Source organism: Ptiloglossa arizonensis, chromosome 2 (assembly GCF_051014685.1).
Source record: "Ptiloglossa arizonensis isolate GNS036 chromosome 2, iyPtiAriz1_principal, whole genome shotgun sequence".
Classification (NCBI taxonomy): Eukaryota; Metazoa; Arthropoda; class Insecta; order Hymenoptera; family Colletidae; genus Ptiloglossa; species Ptiloglossa arizonensis.
In genome coordinates, this window is record NC_135049.1 from 20,020,735 (window position 1) to 20,045,184 (window position 24,450).

The window sequence follows — 24,450 nt, forward strand, 5'->3', positions numbered from 1 at the left end:
GAATTGTATTTCTTAAGAGAAGAGATTAAATTTTGCTGAAAATGAGTAAGGAGGTAGTAACTCCTTATAAGTCACTTAGTGGTGGGGGTAACGATTCTATGACCTTGAGCAGTCGATTCATTTCGCTCTGACTCAAAGTAGATACATCTTGTCGTTAGTTTCCAATACTGTTCGTTTCATGTAGTCGCATACTTTCAGGTAACTTTAAATAAATATTGTTTAACGTGCTCTTGTCTCTCTCACTTGCTACATTTTCCCTCTTTCAGTCTCTCCTTAAATAGATATTAATTTTATACAAAACGTGCAAAGAATATTAATGTTAATTTTACTCTATATTAACGGTTGATTTACGATGGAGAATCATCGACTCGCGAGTTTTCCTCGTAACGAAATAAATTCGTACAAGAGGGGTTAATATATGGAATCGTTGGCTCAAATTTAAATAAAGAATCTTTGTTTAAATTGAACAAGGATAGTTGGCCAAAGTGTGGCGAACAGACGTGAGAAAGGCGTGAGATTCGAAAGGGAGACGAGTGATACAAAACTCGTGTAACGAGAAATTAAAATTTTCCATCTCGTTTTCATAGTTGAACTTGGAAATACGACGCCAGTTATATCGTGTCATTATTCAACGACCTTCGACGCACTCATAAATCGATCTCCTCAGCTGGAGAAGTTAACCGCGATTCGTGATACTAATCTAGAAACACTTGCAGCGATAGTGCTATCCGTATCGATTGGATTTTGTTGTTACTCGAAGGTGTATCCACAAAAACAATTACGTAATTTCTTGCGGTAGGAAACGAACAAGAAATAGTCGGTACAAGCATCACGTAGACCCCAATTAATTTTTTTCTACGATTGAAAATTTTTCAAACAAGAAACCAAATAAGAAGAATCGAACGACGAGTGAATAAGTATAGAATATTTAGCAATTTAGAATAAGAACTCCAAAAATGGAAAGAAAGTTTTTGGAACACGTACGATATCAATTTAAGAATAAGTTCTTAATTTTTGATAAATGTAAGATATTTCAAGGAGATTTTATAATAAAAGGTCCAAGAACGAAAGGAAAAGTTGTTGGAATACATACGACTCTAAATTCAGAATTGATTCGAATTTCCAAAAATGAAAAGAAAGTTTTTGGAACACGTACGATTTAAATTTAAGAATAAGTTCTTAATTTTTGATAAATGTAAGATATTTTAAGGAGATTTTATAATAAAAGGTTCAAGAATGAAAGGAAGAATTGTTGGAATACGAACGACTCCAAATTCAGAATAGATTCGAATTTCCAAAAATGGAAAGAAAGTTTTTGGAACACGTATGATTTCAATATAAGAATAAGTTCTTAATTTTTGATAAATCTAAGATATTTCCAGGACATTTTACAATAAAAGGTCCAAAAACGAAAGGAAAAGTTGTTGGAATACGTACGTCTCCAAATTCAGAATAGATTCTCAATTTTAGTGCTCGATTATTCGCTATTAATTCAACGAGTACTAGAAGAATATTTAAGCTTCGTTGGCTGGCCGTTTAACGAGATAGATGACCAATTACAATGCAAGACTTACTTGTAATTTTTATGTAACGTCTGTCCGAATCGGGCAACAGCGATTAGAGTACTAATTAAAAAAGATAAATCACGATTTATGGGCTCGATGCGTGACGAGCTTACTTTCACTTAAGTGGTACATAAAAATTCAATTGCAAAATATTCAAGTTGGGAACGTACAAAGTAATATGTTAATATCGCTTCAACGAGCGATGAGATCGCGATTATTTAAACGAGGTGAAATGGAAAGCCGCGAGAGGAAATTGAAAAAAATATTAATTCTTTCATTCTCATTCGTCGAGTGAAACGAGAGAAGAGTTACGACCACCATAAGAACAAATCACCCTAAATTTAAACAGTTAGTGCAACACGAGATCATCCTCGACTAATTTTTAGTCACGACCTACAATTTTTAAAAATATAAAATCGAGAAACATACCCACTATCTATACAATCACTGTTAGTCACTTGAAAATTTAAAAACAGAATTTTTCATAATAAATAAAATAACTTTGGCACTATTATACACAGAAACGTATAATACAATTCCAAAAAAAAGAAAAATTGCCATCGATTCTATCCCGATTTATCGAATATTATTCAAAACAAACTACTCTTTTCGATCAATTTATGAATCACGAGAAAAAAAGAATAGAGAAATGAAAATTTAACCACTAATTTTCATTCAACGATACGAAAGTAGAATAAACACACACGTGCGGTCCTTTCGACTCGGTAACGATCCACGAGACAAAAGTAGAAAAATGAAAAATGAATTTCGTTCCGAATACCAATTTTCGTCGAACGATCCGACAGTTGGATAAAATTTCCAATGATTAACGAATTGCATTGCGTAAACCGAGTCTAAAGGAACACTCGCGCGAAATAATGTTCCTTTCTAATTATCGAACGCGCGCACGATGGCAAAAAAAATTCACCGATCACGTTACTAACCCGAAGTAAAATGTTTTCCCATGGCAGCCGCGCGTAACACTAATCGCGATGAAAACGATAATCGGCTCTCGATCCTTTATCGAGATCTGGCCGTGGAGTCGAAAAGCAACGGGTCACGAACCAACCGACGAATCCACGGGGGATCCGTGTCCGCCAAGGTGTGGGAAATAATTTTCCACGAAAATCACGCGATGGTCTCGCGAGAGACACGTTAGAAAGTATGGTCGCGTTGGAAAGTGGGAGGAGCAACGTTTATGGGCACAACGGCGCGTAGCGTGAAAGAGCTTAAGTGGTCTTTAAGTGGAAATTGATTTGCTTGCGTAAGAAGAGAAGACCGAGGTGAAGAATACGGTATCACCTTGCACGGTCAACGATCCGACGAATGGAACGCCTTATACGATCGACCATGATCTTCTCCTCCACCTTGTAGGGGGTGTACGACCATTAATGGCCGTTCATACGCTCGCTGGCGCACGCATAGACGTAGAACTCACGAGAACGCCCTTAAGGAACGAAACTCTTCGTGAACCACCTCGAACGTTTACAGAAACTAATTTTCCAACCATTGCGAATACTAGGTTGTTGGATAAGTTTTCTCGTTCGATGATAATTATTGAACAGTATAGTAGTAGGTTGCTTAATAAGTTTTGTAAGTTTCGATAAAACTTATTGAACAGTATAGTAGTAGGTTGCTTAATAAGTTTTGTAAGTTTCGATAAAACTTATTGAACAGTATAGTAGTAGGTTGCTGAATAAGTTTTGTAAGTTTCGATAAAACTTATTGAACAGTATAGTAGTAGGTTGCTTAGTAAGTTTTGTAAGTTTCGATAAAACTTATTGAACAGTATAGTAGTAGGTTGCTCACTAAATTTTGTCGTTCGATGAAAATTATTGAACAGTATAGTAGTAGGTTGCTTAGTAAGTTTTGTCGTTCGATGAAACTTATTGAACTGTATAGTAGTAGGTTGCTGAATAAGTTTTGTAAGTTTCGATAAAAGTTATTGAACAGTATAGTAGTAGGTTGCTGAATAAGTTTTGTAAGTTTCGATAAAACTTATTGAACAGTATAGTAGTAGGTTGCTCACTAAATTTTGTCGTTCGATGAAAATTATTGAACAGTATAGTAGTAGGTTGCTTAGTAAGTTTTGTCGTTCGATGAAACTTATTGAACTGTATAGTAGTAGGTTGCTGAATAAGTTTTGTAAGTTTCGATAAAACTTATTGAACAGTATAGTAGTAGGTTACTTATTGTTAGTAAGTTTTGTCGTTCCATAAAACTTATTGAACAGTATAGTAGTAGGTTTCTTAATAAGTTTTGTAAGTTTCGATAAAAGTTATTGAACAGTATAGTAGTAGGTTGCTCACTACTGACCTGTATAGTAGTAGGTTGCTCACTACTGAACTGTATAGTAGTAGGTTGCTTAATAAGTTTTGTAAGTTTCGATAAAAGTTATTGAACAGTATAGTAGTAGGTTGCTCACTACTGAACTGTATAGTAGTAGGTTGCTCAATAAGTTTCGTCGTTCGATGAAACTGATTGAACAGTACCGTTCATTAAGTTTTATCGAACGAAAGAACCTATCGAACAAGCTATTACTATGATCCGAGAGAATCCTGAAAAGCAATAATTGCACTTTTACAACGCACAGGAAGCAACGAGCAACTCGGTGGTCTTGGAACGTTACGCTGTGAGAACAGGATGACGATATTTATCTAATCCGATTACGCGAGCTGAATTTACCGTTTGGAATTATTACGGGTGAACGATGTAACGTGTATCGGTAGCGACTTACATTGAAAAATTTTGTAAGTATAAATATACAAATTGCTTATCGGCATAATTTATCGATCGACGTACGGAATTAGGATCAATGAAATTAGCGTTTGCGAGGGTAACAGATGTTGGAGTGTTTCGCGAAAGAGTACAAGGATATATATTATGTAAAATAATATATTATGCGTATACTGTGGAATCGGAAACGCGAGATAAAAATTATTCCTACACCAATGGGTGGACACGTAACGCACAGCATGTGCTGGACGTTACTGATTGCTTTTTATAACGGGTCGTACGTGCTTTGCGATGTAAACGATAAGATCGAGATACATATTTGGCAGTATTTATCTTTCGGTTACACGGGAAGATAATTTCATTTTGTACATACGTAAAGAAGTATTATTAAAATTTGTTAAACAGTTCAGGAAAATTGTACGTACCGATTCGAATATTTAAATAATATTTTTACAGCCGTTGATTCAAATGTACTTCACTTTTCGAATTATCAAAATTCGAAAGTGTGTGAAGTAAAAATTTTAATCGAGTTTAAAAATAGTAGAGTGCATCGTTTGCATATAGAAAGTTTCGAGCAGACGTTGTTAGAGGCGCCACGTGTAGGAAAAGCTGTGCACGAACCACGCGTTGGTAAAAGCGGAAAAACGCAATTTCGTGTACCGACTGTGCTCGTAGCTATCGGTAAAGACACTTTCTACACTAGTTCGGTAACTACGAGCGAAATAAGAAGATAAACGCATGCAACGCGTTTTCTTGTAACACGGGGGCACACGAGCTTCTTTACCATTTTCCTGTCACTTCCAACGTTATCGATTCGAACTGGAATCAAATTTCAGCGCTGATAGGTGTAAGAATTGAAACTAAATACGACGGGATATAATAAATTGCTTCGGTAACACTCGAAATTATAACTCTGGAAAGAAAATATTATATTCTTACGAGTTACGAGTTAAATGAAATTTTAGGTGAAAAATGAACTCTTGTGTAAGGTATTGGTTCACATCGTGCGACAGTTAACACGATTATTAGCAATATCTCTGTTCAAAATAATAATGGTCAATCTCAGCTTGCTAAAATATTCATTTTTCACCAAGCTGAAAAAGTGTACGAATATCTTTTTTGCTCGCTGACTCGTTTTTCATTCTACTTGTCACCTATGTTTGTTGCATAAGCAAGTGACCGGCCGTGTACCTGATCCGAACGGTCAGTTGTCGTTCCCAATAGAGCTCACCAAGAGGAAACCGAATCGATTTACTAAACGAGATCGAAAGCACTTTGACTCCACCCATCTTCCAGGTTTAGTAATTTCAATTGTAAATGGGAAATTTAACTTTCAATTGGAAGGGAAATCGATAGAATTACTGATTCGTAGCAACCATTTCATAATGAGACTTGGTAACAGATATTACTCCCTCAAGGAAATATTCGTCGAAATAGCACTTGAAGTAGTTTCTCAAGATATAAGAATAAATGCAATATTTTAATAAAGTAACGCTATATATACGAAACTTTTTTCTATTTCAATGAAACGTAGGAATACGTGTGTAAGTTCGGTGAATTTTAATAAATTAATTTCGAGTAACTTAAACAACTTTCTCTCTATTCCTACTTCGCTTCCATTCCTTTGATACGATGCTAAACTACGAGTCGAAGGAAAAGATATTGAAGTTCCAAGTGTTATTGGATCGTTCCTCCCTTAGAACCTAAGATATTACAGAGTCGGGTGTCTGAGAATAAATGGGACTTGGAAAGTATTAGTGAGCTGTTAGGGTAACTTTGAAAATATTTTTACTTTCATGTCGCTAGAAATGCTCCAAGTTACAAGCGACAAGGTTCGATAGAATCGCGAACAATGTACAGGGATGAGTCTTCTACGTTCGTTACTCCTTTACCGACTTCGATGATTCACTCGAACATAGTTCTCGGAATTACCGTTCTTGAACGTACACGTCGCTCGAAAACCACTGAAATTTTACGAGATCGGTATTTCAGATCGTGTGACACGAACTCCCGTAAAACGAAACGTCTATTCCGTATCTTGTACGTGCGGTAACCATATATATATAATGATTGCTGTTTAAGTGCAATTCACTGTCGTTCACAAAGCAACGTTGTTTGATCTTTTAAACACGATAATCGATGCTACACTTACACCGTTGTGTCAATCTTCGTTGAGAATTCTCACACAATAAAGAAACACTCAGAAACTTACATATTCTCCCATAACAAATTCCCTACTATCTAAAATATTAACGTTGTCTATATACTCATCCAACACTGTGTTTGAGAACTTAACGCAAACCTTCCACCATTGTTTCTTAACATTCCACCTACGCGGAAGTTATGTTATGCCTCGTTTGTAGAAACACACAAAACGTACATACACTGATGTTTAATTTCCGTATTATTTCGAACAACAAACGTTCCTAATTTTAAGCGTTCGAGTTAAGCGAGCCATAAATACATTCCTTAACCCAGTATCTCTGCAATTTTTTCGTAGTTCAACTCGATTAAAATAAAATTCCTATAAAATACTCGATTAGTCTCAATCGTACAATTCTTCGATCAATGATACTTGTTCTTTAGGAATGGTCGTTTAATATCTGTTTAACGATCGTTTAGAAAATTCTCATTCGATCTTTCCTTCGTTCTCTTATCAGTCTCGTCGACAGAGAACTTTCCACTTAGACACTGTTAACGCAACGCTACAAAAAAAAACAAAAGAAAAAAAAATCATTCGTAATTTCACAAAACGCAAAGGTTTTCACCAGCCGGTTTAAACGACGAGAAAAACCACCCTTTAGCCCTGTTTCTCGCGCGTCACCCGGAAAAAAATATAATTTCTGTCCACTGTGAATAATTAACCCTTCAAGTGCCACTAGTAGAAAAAGTTTAGATAAAGCTACCGTACACGTATCTCTGATAACAATTTTCTCGTATTATTCAATTTCGGGCAATTACGATAACCCAATCGCACATTCTGCGTTTAATTCACAAAATTTGCACTAGCAAAAAAATATCTTAACAATAACGATCGTTATTCCGAATTGCTTCGAGCAGGTGTATACAGCATTCGAAGGGTTAACCCTTTGCACTCGAAGCTTTTCTGCAAACTAGCACCTGAAATCCTTCAAATCGTGTAATCAATTCAAAATGGAGCATTTTCGTTTCAACGTTTCGTACACATACGTTTACATCTAACCAGAAAGGAGTAATTGAATTTTAATATCAATTCCAAACCACAATTTGGTTTTCCACATTGGAGAAAGTACACCGAATTAAATGGCGATCGAGCATCGCCTCTCGAGCGGAAAGGGTTGAACTTTCACGGGTAGACCGTGAGGTAGAGATCCTGAACGAAAATAAAAAACTAATTTACTACCACCGTCGTTTTTGTAATTTTCTTTTCACGTCGATTCGATTTGAAAAAGATTGAAAAACACCTGGCAAAAGCTACGTCATTCGTGCATTGGAATCTTCTCATCTTCAGTAGAGTATCTAGTGAGACGATTCTCTTCAACGAATTCGAATTCCTCGAAGAAGAACAGAGACCAAGAGGAGAGAGAAGAATCGAAGTAAACGAGGAAAGCCACGATTGAGTTTTCCAAATTGGAGAAAGTACACCGAATTAAATAGCAATCGAGGATCGCCTCTCGAGTGGAAAGGGTTGAACTTTCACAGGCAGACCGTGAAGTAGAGATCCTGGACGAAAATAACAAACTTGTGTTTGATGGTGAATATCGACGAAAGGGGAACTGGTGTCTTTGTAAATATTCGAGATTCGTCAGTGTCATTTTACGTTGCGTAAATGGAAACGGTGGATTGTATATGAATTGCATTATTAAACATTGGTATTGGAGTAGTGTAACAACGAAGCGAGAAGGAAAATTGTATTTTTAATTTGTCAAGGTCCCGTTAATATCGTTTTCGTGAATCTTCTTTTCGCGTCGATTCGATTTCCTTGTGCACCAACGAAAGATTGAAAAACACCTAACAAAAGCTACGTCACTCGTGAATTGGAATCCTCTCATCTTTATCAGAGTATCCAGTGAGACGATTCTCTTCAACGAATTCGAATTCCTCGAAAAAGAACAGAGACCAAGAGGGTAGAGAAGAATCGAAGGAAACGAGAGGAAAGTTCCAGGTGGAGAGGGGATTTCTGTGTCAGCCTCTTCTACGCAATTAGCTTAATTGCCCGCGTAATTAGACGATCCTGTTATTATCTTCGCGCCTACGGCATTCCAGTGCTCGTAACCTTGCGGTTAATTTCTTTCTGCCAATGCGACGCGCACGTAACAATGCCTATTAATAATGCGATGCACGGGACACGATCGTCGTTCGAACAGTAAATCAGGTTCTTGTTTCGCGATCGTAGCCACTGTACCGGGTGTGTCTATATGTGTGCTGGCAGTTTGAAACAATTACGGTAGCGGATACGTGGAAAACGTAATAAGAGATCCTCTGGTGTTCTTCGAGCTGCGTTCGATACGAATATTGAATGGATGGTGGTCATTGTGTCTTTAATGTTTCAAGGTCGAGCACTGAAATCAAATTGGTGAACACTTCTAATGTGTGTTGTATGTAAAGTGAATTGATGGAAAACTCGAGTTTGGACGAGTTTGGACGAGTTTGTTATTTTTGTGTGATTTTTGGTCAAGTTGTGTTAATGGAACGTGTATTGTTTTGGTGTCGTTTCTTTGGTATTTCATGGGGAATATCGATGAAAAGGGAAATAGTGTCTTTGTGAATGTTTGAGATTTGTCAGTGTCATTTTATGTTGTGTAAATTGGAAACGGTGGATTGTATAGGAATTGTATTGTTGAATATTGGTATTCGAGTAGTGTAATAACGAAATGAGAAGGAAAATTGTATTTTTAATTTGTCAAGGTCCTGTTAATATCGTTTTATATAAATGGAGGCTTGTGTATTGGCTTTTGTGTTATATTTTGTGCGGTGTTTGATATAAATATTGAAACGAAATTGTTTTTCTAATTTTGTCAAGTTGTCAATGGTATTGTACAAGTTGTGTAAATGGGAACAAGATGTGACAGAACGGAAACGAAAGGAATTGAACGCACTACTTTCTTGCAATTTTAAAACAATCGAAAGTCATGGAAAAGGAGAAATTGTTGAAACTCGTAGAAATTAATTTGGTGAAAATTTCGAGCGTATCTTTTAAATAAAGTAAGTTAACAGAAGTTTCTACTTTTCCGTGACTTTCGATTGTTTCGAGGTCGAAATGACCTAATTGGTAATGTATTTATTTATCTTTGCGTAGCGTTGGATACTTGTTGAGAGAAATGTTCCTTTCCTTCGTTTATTTATTCGATTGATGCTTTGAAGCAGCACTGTGTATTGAAAAGAAAATTTAATCGAACGAGAATGAAATATCGGCAAACCATCGACCTTCGATGAATCAGAAACAAAGTATTTTATGGAAATTGGATGATTCACGTGTACGGTTTCTCATAAAAGTTAAACGTTCTTTTAGTATGGAAACCATTGCTTCTTTTGTTAAGTAGGAATTTATTGTAATGCAAATGAGAGTAGAAATATTGTCTGTGTGAATAATAAGATTTTCAAATCTGCCAATATATATATATATACACAAATGTTATTCCCCCTTATGATCTCGTTAAAACTTGCATTAATAAACTAGAGAAATATAACGTTTCAAATTTTTCCTTTGCGTACGAATATAAAATTTTCATTAATTAATTAGCCGTACAATCTATTCGAAACCGTTATTTTCGTAATGAAAATTTATAATATATTTAAATATCGCGTACAGTAATGAACCGTATATATCACTGATAAATAAAATATGAATTGAAAACACTCGATTCCTAGTCTTAATTAACCCCCTCGGTCGCAGAACTGTTCTGGAAAACACTCAATTATTACTCTTAATTAACCCCATAGGTCAGAGCACTGTTATAGAAAACATTCAATTACTAGTCTTAATTAAGGTCCTCGGTGCAACGAGCGCCTAAAAACACGCAGATCGGTATACCGTGTACGATGAACGTCTATGCGCGTTTATCGTGCACGTTTAACGAACGCTACTGCTGAATTCTCGCGCACGATACACGTTAAGTGTTTCCACCATTAGCGCCTGAAGTGTGAATTATTATTTATAAATTTAACTATCGTCTTTAAAATAAAATTGCCACGTTTGTGCAACCATTACAGTCTCGATTTTTTAAAAAATACACAACGAATGAAAAACTATCGACAACGTTCTCTTAAAAAATTAATTTCGATCGCAAATTAAAGAAACGATGTTTGCAACGTTACCAATCGCGGACAAAGAGGGATTTCTTTCGAGTAAATTTCTAAATTTTTGTAACATATTGTACGCGTTAAATTACCGTCACCTTGTTCAACAAGATGCATTGTTGTTCTTCGGTTCGAATTGTCGTCCTTGTGTCACCGCGTAGGTTTCCTCTACGAACTGCTTTTCACGTTCGAATGAACGCGATGACGAAATATCGAGATGCAAAATGACAGCCGCGATTTCGATTCGATCGCACGATGTGCAGAAATTGAGAAACTCCGCGGATTTACGCACAACGTTGAAAGATCGATAATAATAGCAGCCGTCTGACAGTGTTAAAGGCACGATGCATGCAAACCACTGTTCTCGGTCAATGCACTTTTGAACTCGGTGCAGACTTCCTGGTGCACTACTGTTTCGTATTTGTTGAATTTTAGACCCGATTTCTTACGAATTTGAAATTATATGAAATTATTTCCAAGAAACTTAGGTTTAGTCTTGAATTTTCCTATGGAAATTTTTTAAACAGGTTTGATATAACGTAGATCGTGAGTCGTATTATAATCGTGGTGGTAGGTATCTATAAAAAATGTATGAAAATATTCAACCTTTTCGAAGATGAATTGTTTTACACGAAATAAAGATAAATTCAAATTGATATCGATCCGTGGTATTTACTCATCTTGTCACAATGTTGCTTTATAGAGTTATTGGTAAATTTAATTACGAATATTTATTCACGGTTTAAGTGATTACTTCCATGTTGTAATATTTGAAAAAAGATACTCCCAAAGTGATTGACTTTTTCATGGAAGGCGAAATTAACGTAAAATTATAAAACGTTCACGGTTTGCAATTTTTTCGAATTTCAAACAACACGAAATTCTTGATATTTGCATTTTATTTCACTGTTTAAAAAGAAAGAATATTTGCAATTTCCGAGAACAAATATCACTTGTTCTTTAAGTGATGTTGAACGAAGTTATATTTGATTTTCCAATTGATTTGCTCTCGACATTAAAAATAAACTATGGTAGAATATGAAAATCACTCTTCATTGATACACATTATTTCTAATCGACACAAGTTTGACTCACCTCGAGTTCTCCGAGATTCATATCGACTACCTTTAGGTAAAGATTTTCCTTTGGACTCACCTGAAATCAAAAAAATACTCTATTCAATACAAGTCCAACGCAAACGAACAACTGAACTGTCAATGTATAATATATAGTTTAAAATTCAATTTGTAATTTCATGTACAGTATTAAATATTTCAAAATTAATGAAAGCTTGTCACATTTAACGTGTACCCTATTCAATCGTCCAATTTAATGATTTACATTTTAAAATTCATTCAGCACTCGTAGATTAATTTTTCCCCTCAAACTTGATAAATCGCAATTAGAAAAAGGTACACTTTACACAAGTTTTACCAAGTAAAGGTCTACTTTACACAAATCTGACTATTCCCATTAGCTATGTTAACTTTCCCAGTGAGTCTCGAGAAGAAACAAGATCGATCAAACTTCGTACACCTCTCTTCCGTTATGTCACCCTTCAATTCTTAGCCAGTGACAACTTCAAAGAGAAGATTGTACTTTATACAAATCTGACTATTCTCATTAGTTGTATTTACTTTTCCAGTAAGTCTCGAGAAGAGATAAGATCGATCAAATTTCGTTCACCTCTCTTCCATTATGTCACTCTCCAATTCTTAATCAGTAACAACTTCGAAGAGAAGATCGTACTTTATACAAATCTGACTATTCTCATTAGTTATATTTACTTTTCCAGTAAGTTTCGAGAAGAGATAAGATCGATCAAATTTCACCTCTCTTCCGTTATGTCACTCTCCAATTCTTAATCAGTAACAACTTCGAAGAGAAGATCGTACTTTATACAAATCTGACTATTCTCATTAGTTATATTTACTTTTCCAGTAAGCCTCGAGAAGAGATAAGATCGATCAAATTTCGTACACCTCTCTTCCGTTATGTCACTCTCCAATTCTTAATCAGTAACAACTTCGAAGAGAAGATCGTACTTTATACAAATCTGACTATTCTCATTAGTTGTATTTACTTTTCCAGTAAGTCTCGAGAAGAGATAAGATCGATCAAATTTCGTTCACCTCTCTTCCGTTATGTCACCCTTCAATTCTTAATCAGTGACACTCTCAAAGGGAAGATTCTACATTACAAAAATCTCACTAGCTACGTTCACTTGTCGAGGGACTTTCGAGAAGAGACAAGAACGATCAAATTTCGTCCATCTCGCATCTATTGTGTTACGGTAGCCAACCAGTGACACAATGAAAGAGATCACACGGTTTCGTGTACGCGTTGGGCAGAGAATGAAACGCGGCGAGTTGCAGCTGCACGATGTTTCGCGCGTGCAAAGCCGGCTCGCCGAGAAGACGTTGCCGGAACAGATCTCACGCGGACCGCTTAATCAGGCTGCAATTAATCCGCGTGCCTCCCCGTCGAGTACAGTTAGACAAAAGTGTCGACGCGACGTCGTCGAGCGTCCTCGTGGTTAAGCCTGCGGCGGAACCGTGCCCGCTGCAGTCGTAAAACGTCGCAGGAATTGGAGCGTGGATCTCGAATATGGCCGCGACGTCCATTAATGCCGCGCGCCACGCCGTGAAAAAGCTGTCGCCGTGAAAAAGCCGCGCGGCGAAACGGTCCGCTGTAACTGAACTCGGTCCTACAGCGACCGAGTCGCCCGGAGCTTTCGAGACTTTGGTGATTTCTGGCCCGGTGGTACGACGAAGCCTCGATAAATTACACGATAGATGACGAATCTCGAGCAGAAGAATCGGTACGGTCGCTTGCGAGCCAAGTTTCCCGATTTTTTGTGAAACTTTGTAGATTTAGAGAGTATACGTAGATTGTGGGGGTGATTGATCTAGTTTGAAGGTTCTGATGGGTTTTTTTTTGGAACTATTGTATGTGTAATTTCGTTCTTGTTACTTTAGAGGGTATGGTGAAGGTATTGGAAGAAACGTTCGCAGAGTGTCTCGATTTTTGAGAAATTTTGTAGATTTATAGAGTATATGTAGATTGTAGGGGTGATTGATCTAGTTCGAGGCTTCCGATGGTTTTTTTTTTGGAACTATTGTATGTGTAATTTAGTTTGGTGTTACTTTAGAGGGTATGGTGAGGGTATTGGAAGAAACGTTCGCAGAGTGTCTCGATTTTTGAGAAATTTTGTAGATTTATAGAGTATATGTAGATTTGTAGGGGTGATTGATCTAGTTCAAGGCTTCCGATGGTTTTTTTTTGGAACTATTATGTACATAATCTCGTTTGTTGTTACTCTAGAAAGGATGGTAACTTAGAAGAAACGTCCGTAGATTGTCTCGATTTTTTAGAAACTTTGTAGGTTTATAGAGCCCTTGAAGATGGGGGTATACGAGGACGCTCGAAAATGGTGGTATAAGCCATTATAGGTAGTGAGATTTGTGCAAGGTAGAATCTTTCCTTTGAGAGTGTCACTGGCTCGGAATTGAAGAGTGACACAATGGAAGAGAGGTGTACGAAATTTGATTCTTCTTATTTTTTCTTGAGACTTACTGGAAAAGTAAATATAAATAATGAGAATAGTCAGATTTATATAAAGTACAATCTTCTCTTTGAAGTTGCCACTGGTTGAGAATTGGAGAGTGACGTAATGAAAGACAGGTGAACGAAATTTGATCACTTTTTATAGCGAACGAGATACACTTACGTTTGATAATTTGGTAGACTTTTTCTTACCCTCTACCATCGTAAGAACAGCACGTATTCGATCGTAGCAATTTTATAAAGATACAGAAATAAATACGAAACTTTCACTCTCTTGTTTCGAGCTTAACTTTGTGGCACAACGAAAGAGAGAAATTGCGAGAAATTGCGAGAAATTTTTCTTCTTCCTTTTGCTGTGAATATTATTTCCAAAGTACTTTCAAAAAAACTTCAAAATCGCTATCTTATCGTCTACCAAATTATTCGTCGATCAAATCACGCGCTACCGCGCGTATTTTCCCACAATCCAGTTCACTCGCACCAAGATTGAATTATAAGCGCTTTCGGGATTAGAATCGAGCTAGATCTGTGCCAGAATTTAGAAATTAGTTTTTCCACTCTCGTAAACGAAGAAGACGTATCGTGCGTAACGATTTTGAATTAGCAGTGCAATATTCGTGGTACACGTGGTTATTAAAGGGGCGACAGAATTTCTAACGGAGTCACGAACACTCGATCGAATTACGTCCCGGAAGGAATTTCCAGTTCTGGAAGGGACGTGCAATTTTCTCGCGAATTAAATGTCAGCCGTTGTTTACCGGAATACGAAGCCGGGGAGACACGAATGCACGTGTACAATCTCCCCGTCGCTTTGGTGCACTTTCCACGTCGTCATTGATTGCGAATAATATGGAAATAACTCCACGAACATAATTCCAACGTGCATTACAAGTGAACACGATCCTGAAAGTCCGAATATTCGTTACTGCCGATATCGTTTCAACGAAAGGTACGTTACAATTTAATATCGTTCGAGGTATTCACTATATTTCGCAACGTGCACTTCTCATTGTTCTCGAAACGCTATACGATTCAATTATTAATTTTATTCATTCATTTATTTATTTCTGTATCTTTTATTCCTTTCACCGTTAAAATGAATTTCAAACCAAGTGGAATTGCCACGCCAACAGGGTACGATAAATTAATTTCGAGGAGCCCACGCATCCGAATACAAAATTTTATATAGTATACCACCGAGTAGATGATTTTAATTGGTGCCTTCGATAAAATCATCGACGATTTCACGGCATTGTAAATAGCGTACGGTGTTGTTACATTCACCCGGCGATTTCGCGAAAACACATCGATACGCAAACTGAACTATCGCACGGAACAATAATTATTTCATTGACGACCACGCACGTCAATTACCGGGTTTCACGGTAGTACGAGGCTTGCGAGACATTTTTTTGCAAATTCATTTGTCCAGTCACGGGCTGCCCCGAGAGACGAACCGTAACGAGTTCCATTATCCGCGACGTTCATTTTGACAAGCTTTTAGATCATAATTCATCAATTACTTCCCAGCCTGTAGAAATCGTTGGTTGTTACTCGTGATTGATTAGACATCCAATTATTTCTTTCCTTACGCCCAAGGAAGTTACGAAAGTTCGCTTTCCCGAACTTTCTGGCCGATTTTTTCGTTCGATCTTTGTCGAATCTTTTCTCGTCAAAATCGAGACATCGTGGTTTATTTGCAACTGAAAAGAATTCGTCCAGAATGCACTGTAGATCGTTGCAGTGGTCGATCCGCGATGAAACGAATCAGTGAGAACTATTCGCGCGATTCTTGATGGAATTTTGTGCCACGAAGATTCCGCGAGTCTTTTTGCTCCGATTTGACCGGCGCAATCGTGTTATTATTGAGCGATTGCACGGACGTGGTGTGCATGAGATATCTGGTACAACAGGAAGCGAGGCACGTGTTTCGAATTACTCGTGAAAGCTGGAGATTCGCGATGAAATGTCAAGGAACTGAGCCGATGAATCGGTAGACGATACCGTTGAAAATTATACAGTACTTGATAACGAGAAAAATCGAGAAGAGGAACGGTTTCCTTTTACGTGCAATCGAAAACGTCGAGATTCGATTTTCATCTCAGTTTCGAAACAATGTACACTCTTCTGAGTAAAAATTTCTACTCGTACTCGATTTACTCTATTCGATTTTCATCTCAGTTTCAAAAGAATGTACACTCTTCTGAGTAAAATTTTTTATCCATACTCGATTTACTCGATTCGATTTTCATCTCAGTTTCAAAAGAATGTACACTCTTCTGAGTGAAAATTTCTACTCATACTCGATTTACTCTATTCGATTTTCATCTCGGTTTCAAAAGAATGTACACTCTTCTGAGTAAAATTTTTTATCCATGCTCGATTTACTCGATTCGATTTTCATCTCAGTTTCAAAAGAATGTACACTCTTCTGAGTGAAAATTTCTACTCATACTCGATTTACTCGATTCGATTTTCATCTCAGTTTCAAAAGAATGTACACTCTTCTGAGTAAAAATTTCTACTCATATTCGATTCACTCGATTCGATTTTCATCTCAGTTTCAAAAGAATGCACACTCTTCTGAGTAAAAATTTCTACTCATACTCGATTTACTCGATTCGATTTTCATCTCAGTTTCAAAAGAATGTCCACTTTTCTAAGTAAACATTTTTACTCATACCTTTGAACATCTGAAAATAACTGATAATATTCTCTATTAAATCGATAAACACAGTTCTTTCGTTCTTAAATGATACCTATATTTAAAATTTCTTTAAAACAATCATTCGAACTGAATTTTCTTTATATATTATCACTTTATATTCTTCTATTTAAAATTCATTATAGCACTGCATACGCGAGATCCCTAATAAACTGTATAATCTGAATTTACAAAAAAAAATATTGGAAAAGATTGGAAAATGCATACTGCTGCACACAAAGTCTCGATGCACTTCGAGACATCCCGTACGGTAAAATTGCAATAGGTTGCTCGACGATCTTTGTCGTTCGATAAGAAACGGAGCTATTAGTTTCGTTGTTTTATTTTTCTAACGATGCTACTGTACTAAAATAGTACAACTATTCTAAAGATACTACTGTTCGATAAACATGTGCGAAGATTTCGTGTAGATCCGTCGACACATTCGTGTAGATCCGTTGACACATTTACACTCGTTTAAAGTCGAGCGTCACAGTATATTTTTCACAATGGTAAAAACGACAAAACTTACCGAACAACCTAGTACTATTCTTCGTTCTCGTTTTGTTTTCGGGACGGTCGATCATCGAAACACTCCACGAATACCAGAACAAGTGTTTCGTGACGAAAAAAAAAAGTTTCGTTAAACGCTCATTCCGGAGCGCTCGACCGAGCTTCTCGTTGTTTTCGAGCGAGTCGCGCGCTCGACCATGCGGCTTTGAATTTCCACGCGAAAGCGGGTACCTTTGCCGGAACGGTAACTGACGAACAAGGGTGAAAGGTGGACAGAGAAAGAAAAAGAAAAAAAAAAGGAGAGCGAGAGAGGAGCGGGATCGATTCAATTAGCGTTATTACCGCGTAAAACAGAGGCGAGCCGATAAAAAGTAAACGTCGAGAGGTAATTCGATGTCGAGGTTTCCCGTGCTTTAATTCCCCTCGAGAATGGAAATGAATTTCTACGGAGAGTTTATCTCGTCCCTCCACGGGTCCTTTTCCCCGTTTCTTGTCCCAACCGGAAGGAAAACACGCTGGAAGCTCCAGAGATCCACGTTCGTGGCTCGACAGAGACGAAACGTCGAGAACAAGATAGACAGAGTATATACCTTGGGATATACAACTTAATTGCCAGTTGGTGGCTATTAAAGCGTTCGTATAATTAGGAGATAAAAAATTGCCTCGGTGGAGAGAACGCCAACTCGACAGACGATGGATCAATAAAATTGAAACGTGCAACGATCCTGTATCTACGATCGGCCAACACCGAGGGACATTTTCTGAGACTATTCGTGTCGCTTGAGAAAGTTCGTCGCTGAGTGTTGCCACGGGTTAGTGTTTACACTCGAATCGGTGACAATCGAGGGAAAATAGGAAACGAGCGACGAATGGAAACGAATGCAGTGTGTGGACAATTTGTGCATACCGTTTAGAAACGCGTTGGGACAACTGACGTCTACGTGGATAGAGGTAAAGGCAAAAATGGCGGGAAAAGAGACGACACGGAGCACGACATTTTGGAGATGGTTGTAGGTTGAGAAATCATCGTGGTTCAACGTGTTTGTAATTTTCGTGACTCAGAATTTCTGACTCGGTATCATACTTTTTTGTTTCTTCTTTCTTTTTGCCACCACTGAATGCAATAAGTGCTGCAACAAGCGAGTCTTCGTCGTTCGTTTTCGAGAATTGCAAACGGTTTTGAAACCATGCTTTAGTTTTTTTTAAAAATGTACATAACGTCTTACGATTATTTCAAAGCTTTTACAATATTTATATAAATATTCGATCATCGTCCTTTGCATCTGTATGCAATAAAACATCAATTGTTCGAGAAAGTTATATCCACTTGGCATCGTTACTTAGAAATATAAGAAAACTGTCGAAAAATCACAGATGATGATACGTATATATATTTTTGACTGTAAAGGTTTAAAATTGTTGTAAGATGTTGCAATTTCATTCTTGATCAAAAATTTAAATAGTTTCAAAGTGTTCGGAATAATTCGATCGCCTGGTGTATGTTACTTCGGTGTGGACAGAATATTTTTATAAACCTTCGGAATAATTCGATCGCTCGGTGTGGACAGAATATTTTTATAAACCTTCGGAATAATTCGATCGTTCGGTGTGGACAGAATATTTTTATAAACGTTCGGAATAATTCGATCGTTCGGTGTTGACAGAATATTTTTATAAACCTTCGGAATAATTCGATAGCTCGGTGTGGACAGAATATTTTTATAAACGTTCGGAATAATTCGATCGTTCGGTGTGGACAGAATATTTTTATAAACGTTTGGAATAATTCGATAACTCGGTGTGGACAGAATGTTTTCATAAATATTTGAAATAATTCGATCACCTGGTGTACGTTACTTCGGTGTGGACAGTATTTTGTTATAAATATTCGGAATAATTCCATCATCTGGTGTACGTTGCTTCAGTGTGGACAGAATGTTTTCATAAATCACAGTTGAAAACGTTTTTGGAACACGCAGTAACAATAAGCGACAAAATGTTGCTCGAATGTTGCTTCGGTATAGACGCAGCTTATTATTCATCGCCACGATACTCGCGCTGCTACGAAGAGCCTTTGCAGCCGCTTCAGACGTGCTTCAAATTCGCTGTTCTTGTCATTCTTTCGCGATTTCGTTTCGTGCTCTCCTCTCCTGTGTCTGAACGCTGCACGACACGAGGTTCGACGCAGTGGAAAAAGAAGACGCGAGGATATTTATAGATTGGAAACCCGGAGATTTTTCCCGAATGGAATTGAATTTGTTTTCTTTTTTTCTTTTCTTTTTTTCTTTCTTTTTTCTTTTCGGTTGCAGAAATTGATACCCCGTGATTCCTCGCGTGCAATTAGTAGCCGAGGTTACAGATCCACTTGTCCGCGATGCAATTCGATCGTTTTAACCCTTTGTGGACCGATGATGGCGCGTTAAAGCACCACCAGTATTTATTTTGCCCCGTGATTATATCATAAAATATTATTGGCTTGATTTTATCCGATGCTATGTCGAAGCAACAAATACCCAAAGAAGTTTTACATCTCGAGAGTTATTGTTTTTCTCGTTTTTCTCTTTGTAGCCACGTACGGGTTACGCACATGCACACAATGCACAAATTGCATGCAACTAGTGGTACACATAGTGCACCTGTGGTAGGGTTTGTCGTGTTCGAAATTTTTTACAAAGAGTATTCATAGATGATTTCTTATCGGAAGTAAGATCAATGGACGAACATATTTATAATTTACGTTATGGTTTTAAAACTCACTGTTCCCTCGAGAATGGAAATGGAAAATGTTTGAAAATATTAGAGGTACTTCTGTAACGAAGAAATGACAAAAAAATAATATTCTTCAATTTGCAAATCTTTGACGAGGATGTTCAGAAATATTTTACTTAAGAATAATCGAGTTTTTTCGTAATTAATAATTCAGTGTATTTGTATCTTCAATATCGCGTGTAGCGCAACGTGCAATTATTTGTACCTTCGGCGCATAATGGGGCAACTTCTATACAAATTTAAGAATATGTCGGACTTCTTGTAAATAAAAAAAAAAATAATAAAATCTAAAGAATCTCCTTCAACAAGGTTGCCTCTTGAAATATCTACGATGGTGTATAATTATCAAAGAAAGGAAAATTTTTTTTTTAACGCGATAAAAAATAGTGATCTTCAGTGAACCGATAATAATTGCATTAACGGAATATTTTATTTTCAACGTAGAAAAATCTAGAAAATTATGGTTTATTCTCTTAGTACTTACCGTTATATACCTGTATATTATATTTACATAACAAAAACAACGTTTGAATATTAAAATAATAAGCGTATCTATTATCCACAAGTAACGGGATTATTTTCAGATTTTAATAATCAGCGAACTCGTATGTTCGTGTTTACAGGCAACTGTATCTAAAGCTGGAAAATTGTAATCTTCGTTGTTTTACGACTTTGCCATTAATTTGCATAGGAACGCGAGTTGCAATGTTTACAACCCACACGCTCATAAATAATTAGTATTATCGTTGCGTTTGCTGGAACGTTTTCTAATAAAACTGTCCGTGGAAATTTCATCGAACGGTTCATTTAAAATTTATTCAAAGCACATAGCTGAAGCAACTTTCACAGTTCCGTAAAAACAAAATCAAACCATAGAATAATCGATATTAAATTCTCTTTCCAATAGTCACTGCCCCAAAAAATTCAATTCCACGCTTAAAGATTATTATTAATTTTAATATTTTCCGTAATCCGGCTCTCAACTCTCAATGACCTGTACGCTATCATCGTCTAATAATACACAACCAAAAACCATTTTCTGAAACCTATAACCGAGGTTAACGATACATTTAAAAACACCATCGGTATCGCATTATCGCGATAAAGTGTACGATGCAACTTCCACGGCTTGTAAATCATTTTCTCAATATATCACAGAGATAGCTTTTTCAATCAACTTGTTACCTCGAATAAAAAAAAGAAAAAAAAAATGGTAAACTAAATGAGAAAAAAAAAGAGGAACGTACGTACGCTTGTAACAATTTCCGATATCCTGCGGCACGTATCGGATTCTCATATTGCTGATGCACTCTAATTGCTAGCCAGTAACCGTGCAGGCGGTTCGTCCTTGAACAATTATTAGATCATCCACGAATAAATCTACCGCGATCGAAGAAGCCCTCGAATACGTTCTTCCAGATGCCAGTGCATCGTATCCTCCCAACGCGTCGACTATTTATTATGTCTCGCTGGTTTAATCATGGAAACGATGAAGTCATCTACTATTGTCCTTCGAACGCCGCAGGATAAACATCCATGTTTTATTAATACTCTTTAGCAATCGTTTTTCTTTTTCTTTTTATTTTCTTCCAGAGAGGTTCTCGTAAATCTCGAAGCGACGAAAAGATTTTTAAATTCCAATTGGAAAAGTTCTCTTTCGTGGTAATTTCTTACAGAATTTTTCCTGAATCTTAATTTCGAACGTGATGCACAATCGTCTCGATTTTCGAATACAATCTCAGCGTTCTTGTTTTGTTTTTTTATTTTCTCCAAGCGACGTTCTCGTAAATCTCGAAGCGACGAAAAGATTTTTAAATTCCAATTGGAAAAGTTCTCTTTCGTGGTAATTTCTTAAAGAATTTTTCCAGAATCTTAATTTCGAACGTGACGTACAATGACGAAAAGATTTTTAAATTCGAATCGGTGGAAAAGTTCTCTTTCGTGGAAATTTCTTAAAGAATTTTTCCAGAATCTTAATTTCGAACGTGACGTACAATCGTCTCGATTTTCGAGTACAATAACGCGCGTTCGTCGAGAAAACTCGATGACGTAAGTCGTTTCACACTCGTGGTCAATTCCACCGATCAATCGTCTCGAAACGTATTATTTCCGAGTAATTCGAGCACTCTCCTCGTCAACGTCAATCGTCGCCGTAACCTAAATTCCGTGGGAAGCGATCCTCGATCCACTCGCGGCTCGATAAAACCATTCATCGATCGAGTCGTTCGATTCGCTGAACTCGTTCTCGTCGACGTTGAACTTGAAAATTGCCCTCGAGGACCGCTCGAGTCGCGAACAGACTCTCTCCACTCGATCACAAAGGTCGATTCACACCGAAGTGTACGCTCGTAACGAAGAACTGCACGGTTTCGTGGACAGCGATCATCTGTACGTGGCCGTTCAAACTTGGACGATTGATTCTCGATCGATTCGCAGAACTTGGGTCATCGGCGATAAAAACCGTGAGACTCGAGAAATTATTACTCGGAGAATCTGAGTCCTCGATGCACAGATTCCTTGTCTCGGATTATACTGGTGAACGTTATTTCTTGCTTCGAGGGCGATCTGCTTAAAATTCAATGGTTCTGATCACGATCGTAGATATTTGGTGGCGGAAAATTCTTGAGAAACGAGAAGTATCGTTACGAGCTTGAGTTGTCACCTTGATGCACAAATTTTGTCCAGTCTCGAAAAATTCGAAGATTACAGATAGTTTAGAAGGCAATCTGCTTAAAATTCAATGGTCCTGATCACGATTGTAGAACTTTGGTCGTGAAAAATTCTTGAGAATCGAGAAGTATCGTTACGAGCTTAGTTTGTCACCTTGATGCACAAATTTTGTCCAGTCTCGAAAACTTCGAAGATTACAAATCGTTTCGAAGGCGATCTGCTTAAAATTCAATGGTCCTGATCACGATTGTAGAACTTTGGTCGTGAAAAATTCTTGAGAATCGAGAAGTATCGTTACGAACTTAGTTTGTCACCTTGCACAAATTTTGTCCAGTCTCGAAAAATTCGAAACGAGATTACAGATGCTTAAAATTTAATGGTTCTGATCACGATCGTAGAATTTCGGCCGCGAAAAATTCTTGAGAATCGAGAAGTACCGTTACGAACTCGACTTGTCACCTTGACGCACAAATTTAGTCCAATCTCGAAAAATTCGAAGTAAAATTACGAAAGCTTCGAGAGCGATCCGTTGCAAATTCAACGGTTCGTATCACGAACGTGGAACTTAGGCCACCGTGGACTTGGGAATCCTCAGGATTGTCGAAATTGGCGTCGTGTTCGTTGGAGAATTTGAATGATCACCTCGACGCACAGATTCCTCCGGTTGCGAAGATTACGAGGGTTTCGAAGGAGGATCTGGCACAAGCAACTTGGACGTAAAGTGCAAAGACTGGGCGGTATCTAGCGACAGTCTAGGGTCGATTAAGTCGCTCGGGGAGGCACGGATCGGTTCACGTTGAACGACCGAGTCGTGCACGCGGAAGAAGGGACGTCTCCTTGATGGTAATTACCGTCCCGCGAAAAGATAAATAGCGAGAGAGCACCGCGGGATAGAGACGCCGGGATCGATTCACGAGGAGTTCTGCTCCCAGTTAGACAGCGAACACGATACAGTCAGGAATGAACTGCCGTGAGCGGAGGCTGTGTATGAAAGTAAATATTAACGCGGCCTCCCTCGGTTACGCTCCCAGCCAGCGCGAGAGATCTTGTAAATACGCCTCACGTAGGTGCAGAAGCAAATGTGCAGTGTCGTGCACCGATGGCAACGTTGGCAACGAGTTCATCTACTCGGCTCGGGTTAGATTATTTGGAGAAGTCTGGTCTTAATTCGGTTGGAAAACTAAGCTGGCTGGGAGTTGGTCTTTTCAACTTGGCACAGCACTGTTGGGGAATTCGCGCGATACAGTTTGGGAGCGTAATTTTGTGGGAAGTTTCGGTTACGGTATTTGGAGATTAGTGGAAGCTTGTTTACACAACTTGTATTATTTAACGGAAGTCTACTCTTGATGTGATTAGAAGTTTGACTTAGTTCGAAGTTTCGGTCTTCAGCTTGGGTTACGTTACTTAGAAATTGTTTGAAACTTGTCCCTGGAATTTATATTATTTGTGGGAGTCTGCTCTTGATGTAATTGGGAGTTTGACTTAGTTTTTGAAGTTTGACTCTTCGATTTAGATTGTGTTGTTTAGAAATTGATAGAAGCTTGTCTCTGGAATTTATATTATTTGTGGGAGTGTGCTCTTGATGCAATTAGGAGTTGGACTTAGTTTGAAGTTTGACTCTTTGATTTAGGTTATGTTGTATAGAAA

The 24,450-nt window shown here is 37.6% G+C and overlaps 1 protein-coding gene across 9 annotated transcripts in view; it reads right to left on the bottom strand.

Moving 5' to 3' along the window:
* The window catches only part of Raskol (Ras GTPase-activating protein raskol), a 381,465-nt gene that overhangs the window by 152,932 nt on the left and 204,083 nt on the right, over window positions 1–24,450 (bottom strand). For 2 of the 9 annotated variants that reach the window (XM_076327833.1, XM_076327834.1), the window contains exon 4: window positions 11,676–11,735. The exons of 4 other annotated variants lie outside the window; for them this stretch is intronic. In XM_076327833.1, the coding sequence (XP_076183948.1) occupies window positions 11,676–11,735 (60 nt within the window). Of the gene's footprint in view, window positions 1–11,675; window positions 11,736–21,384; window positions 21,888–24,450 lie in introns of those variants that run through there. 3 more of the 9 variants (XM_076327835.1, XM_076327836.1, XM_076327837.1) reach the window with 3 other exon arrangements.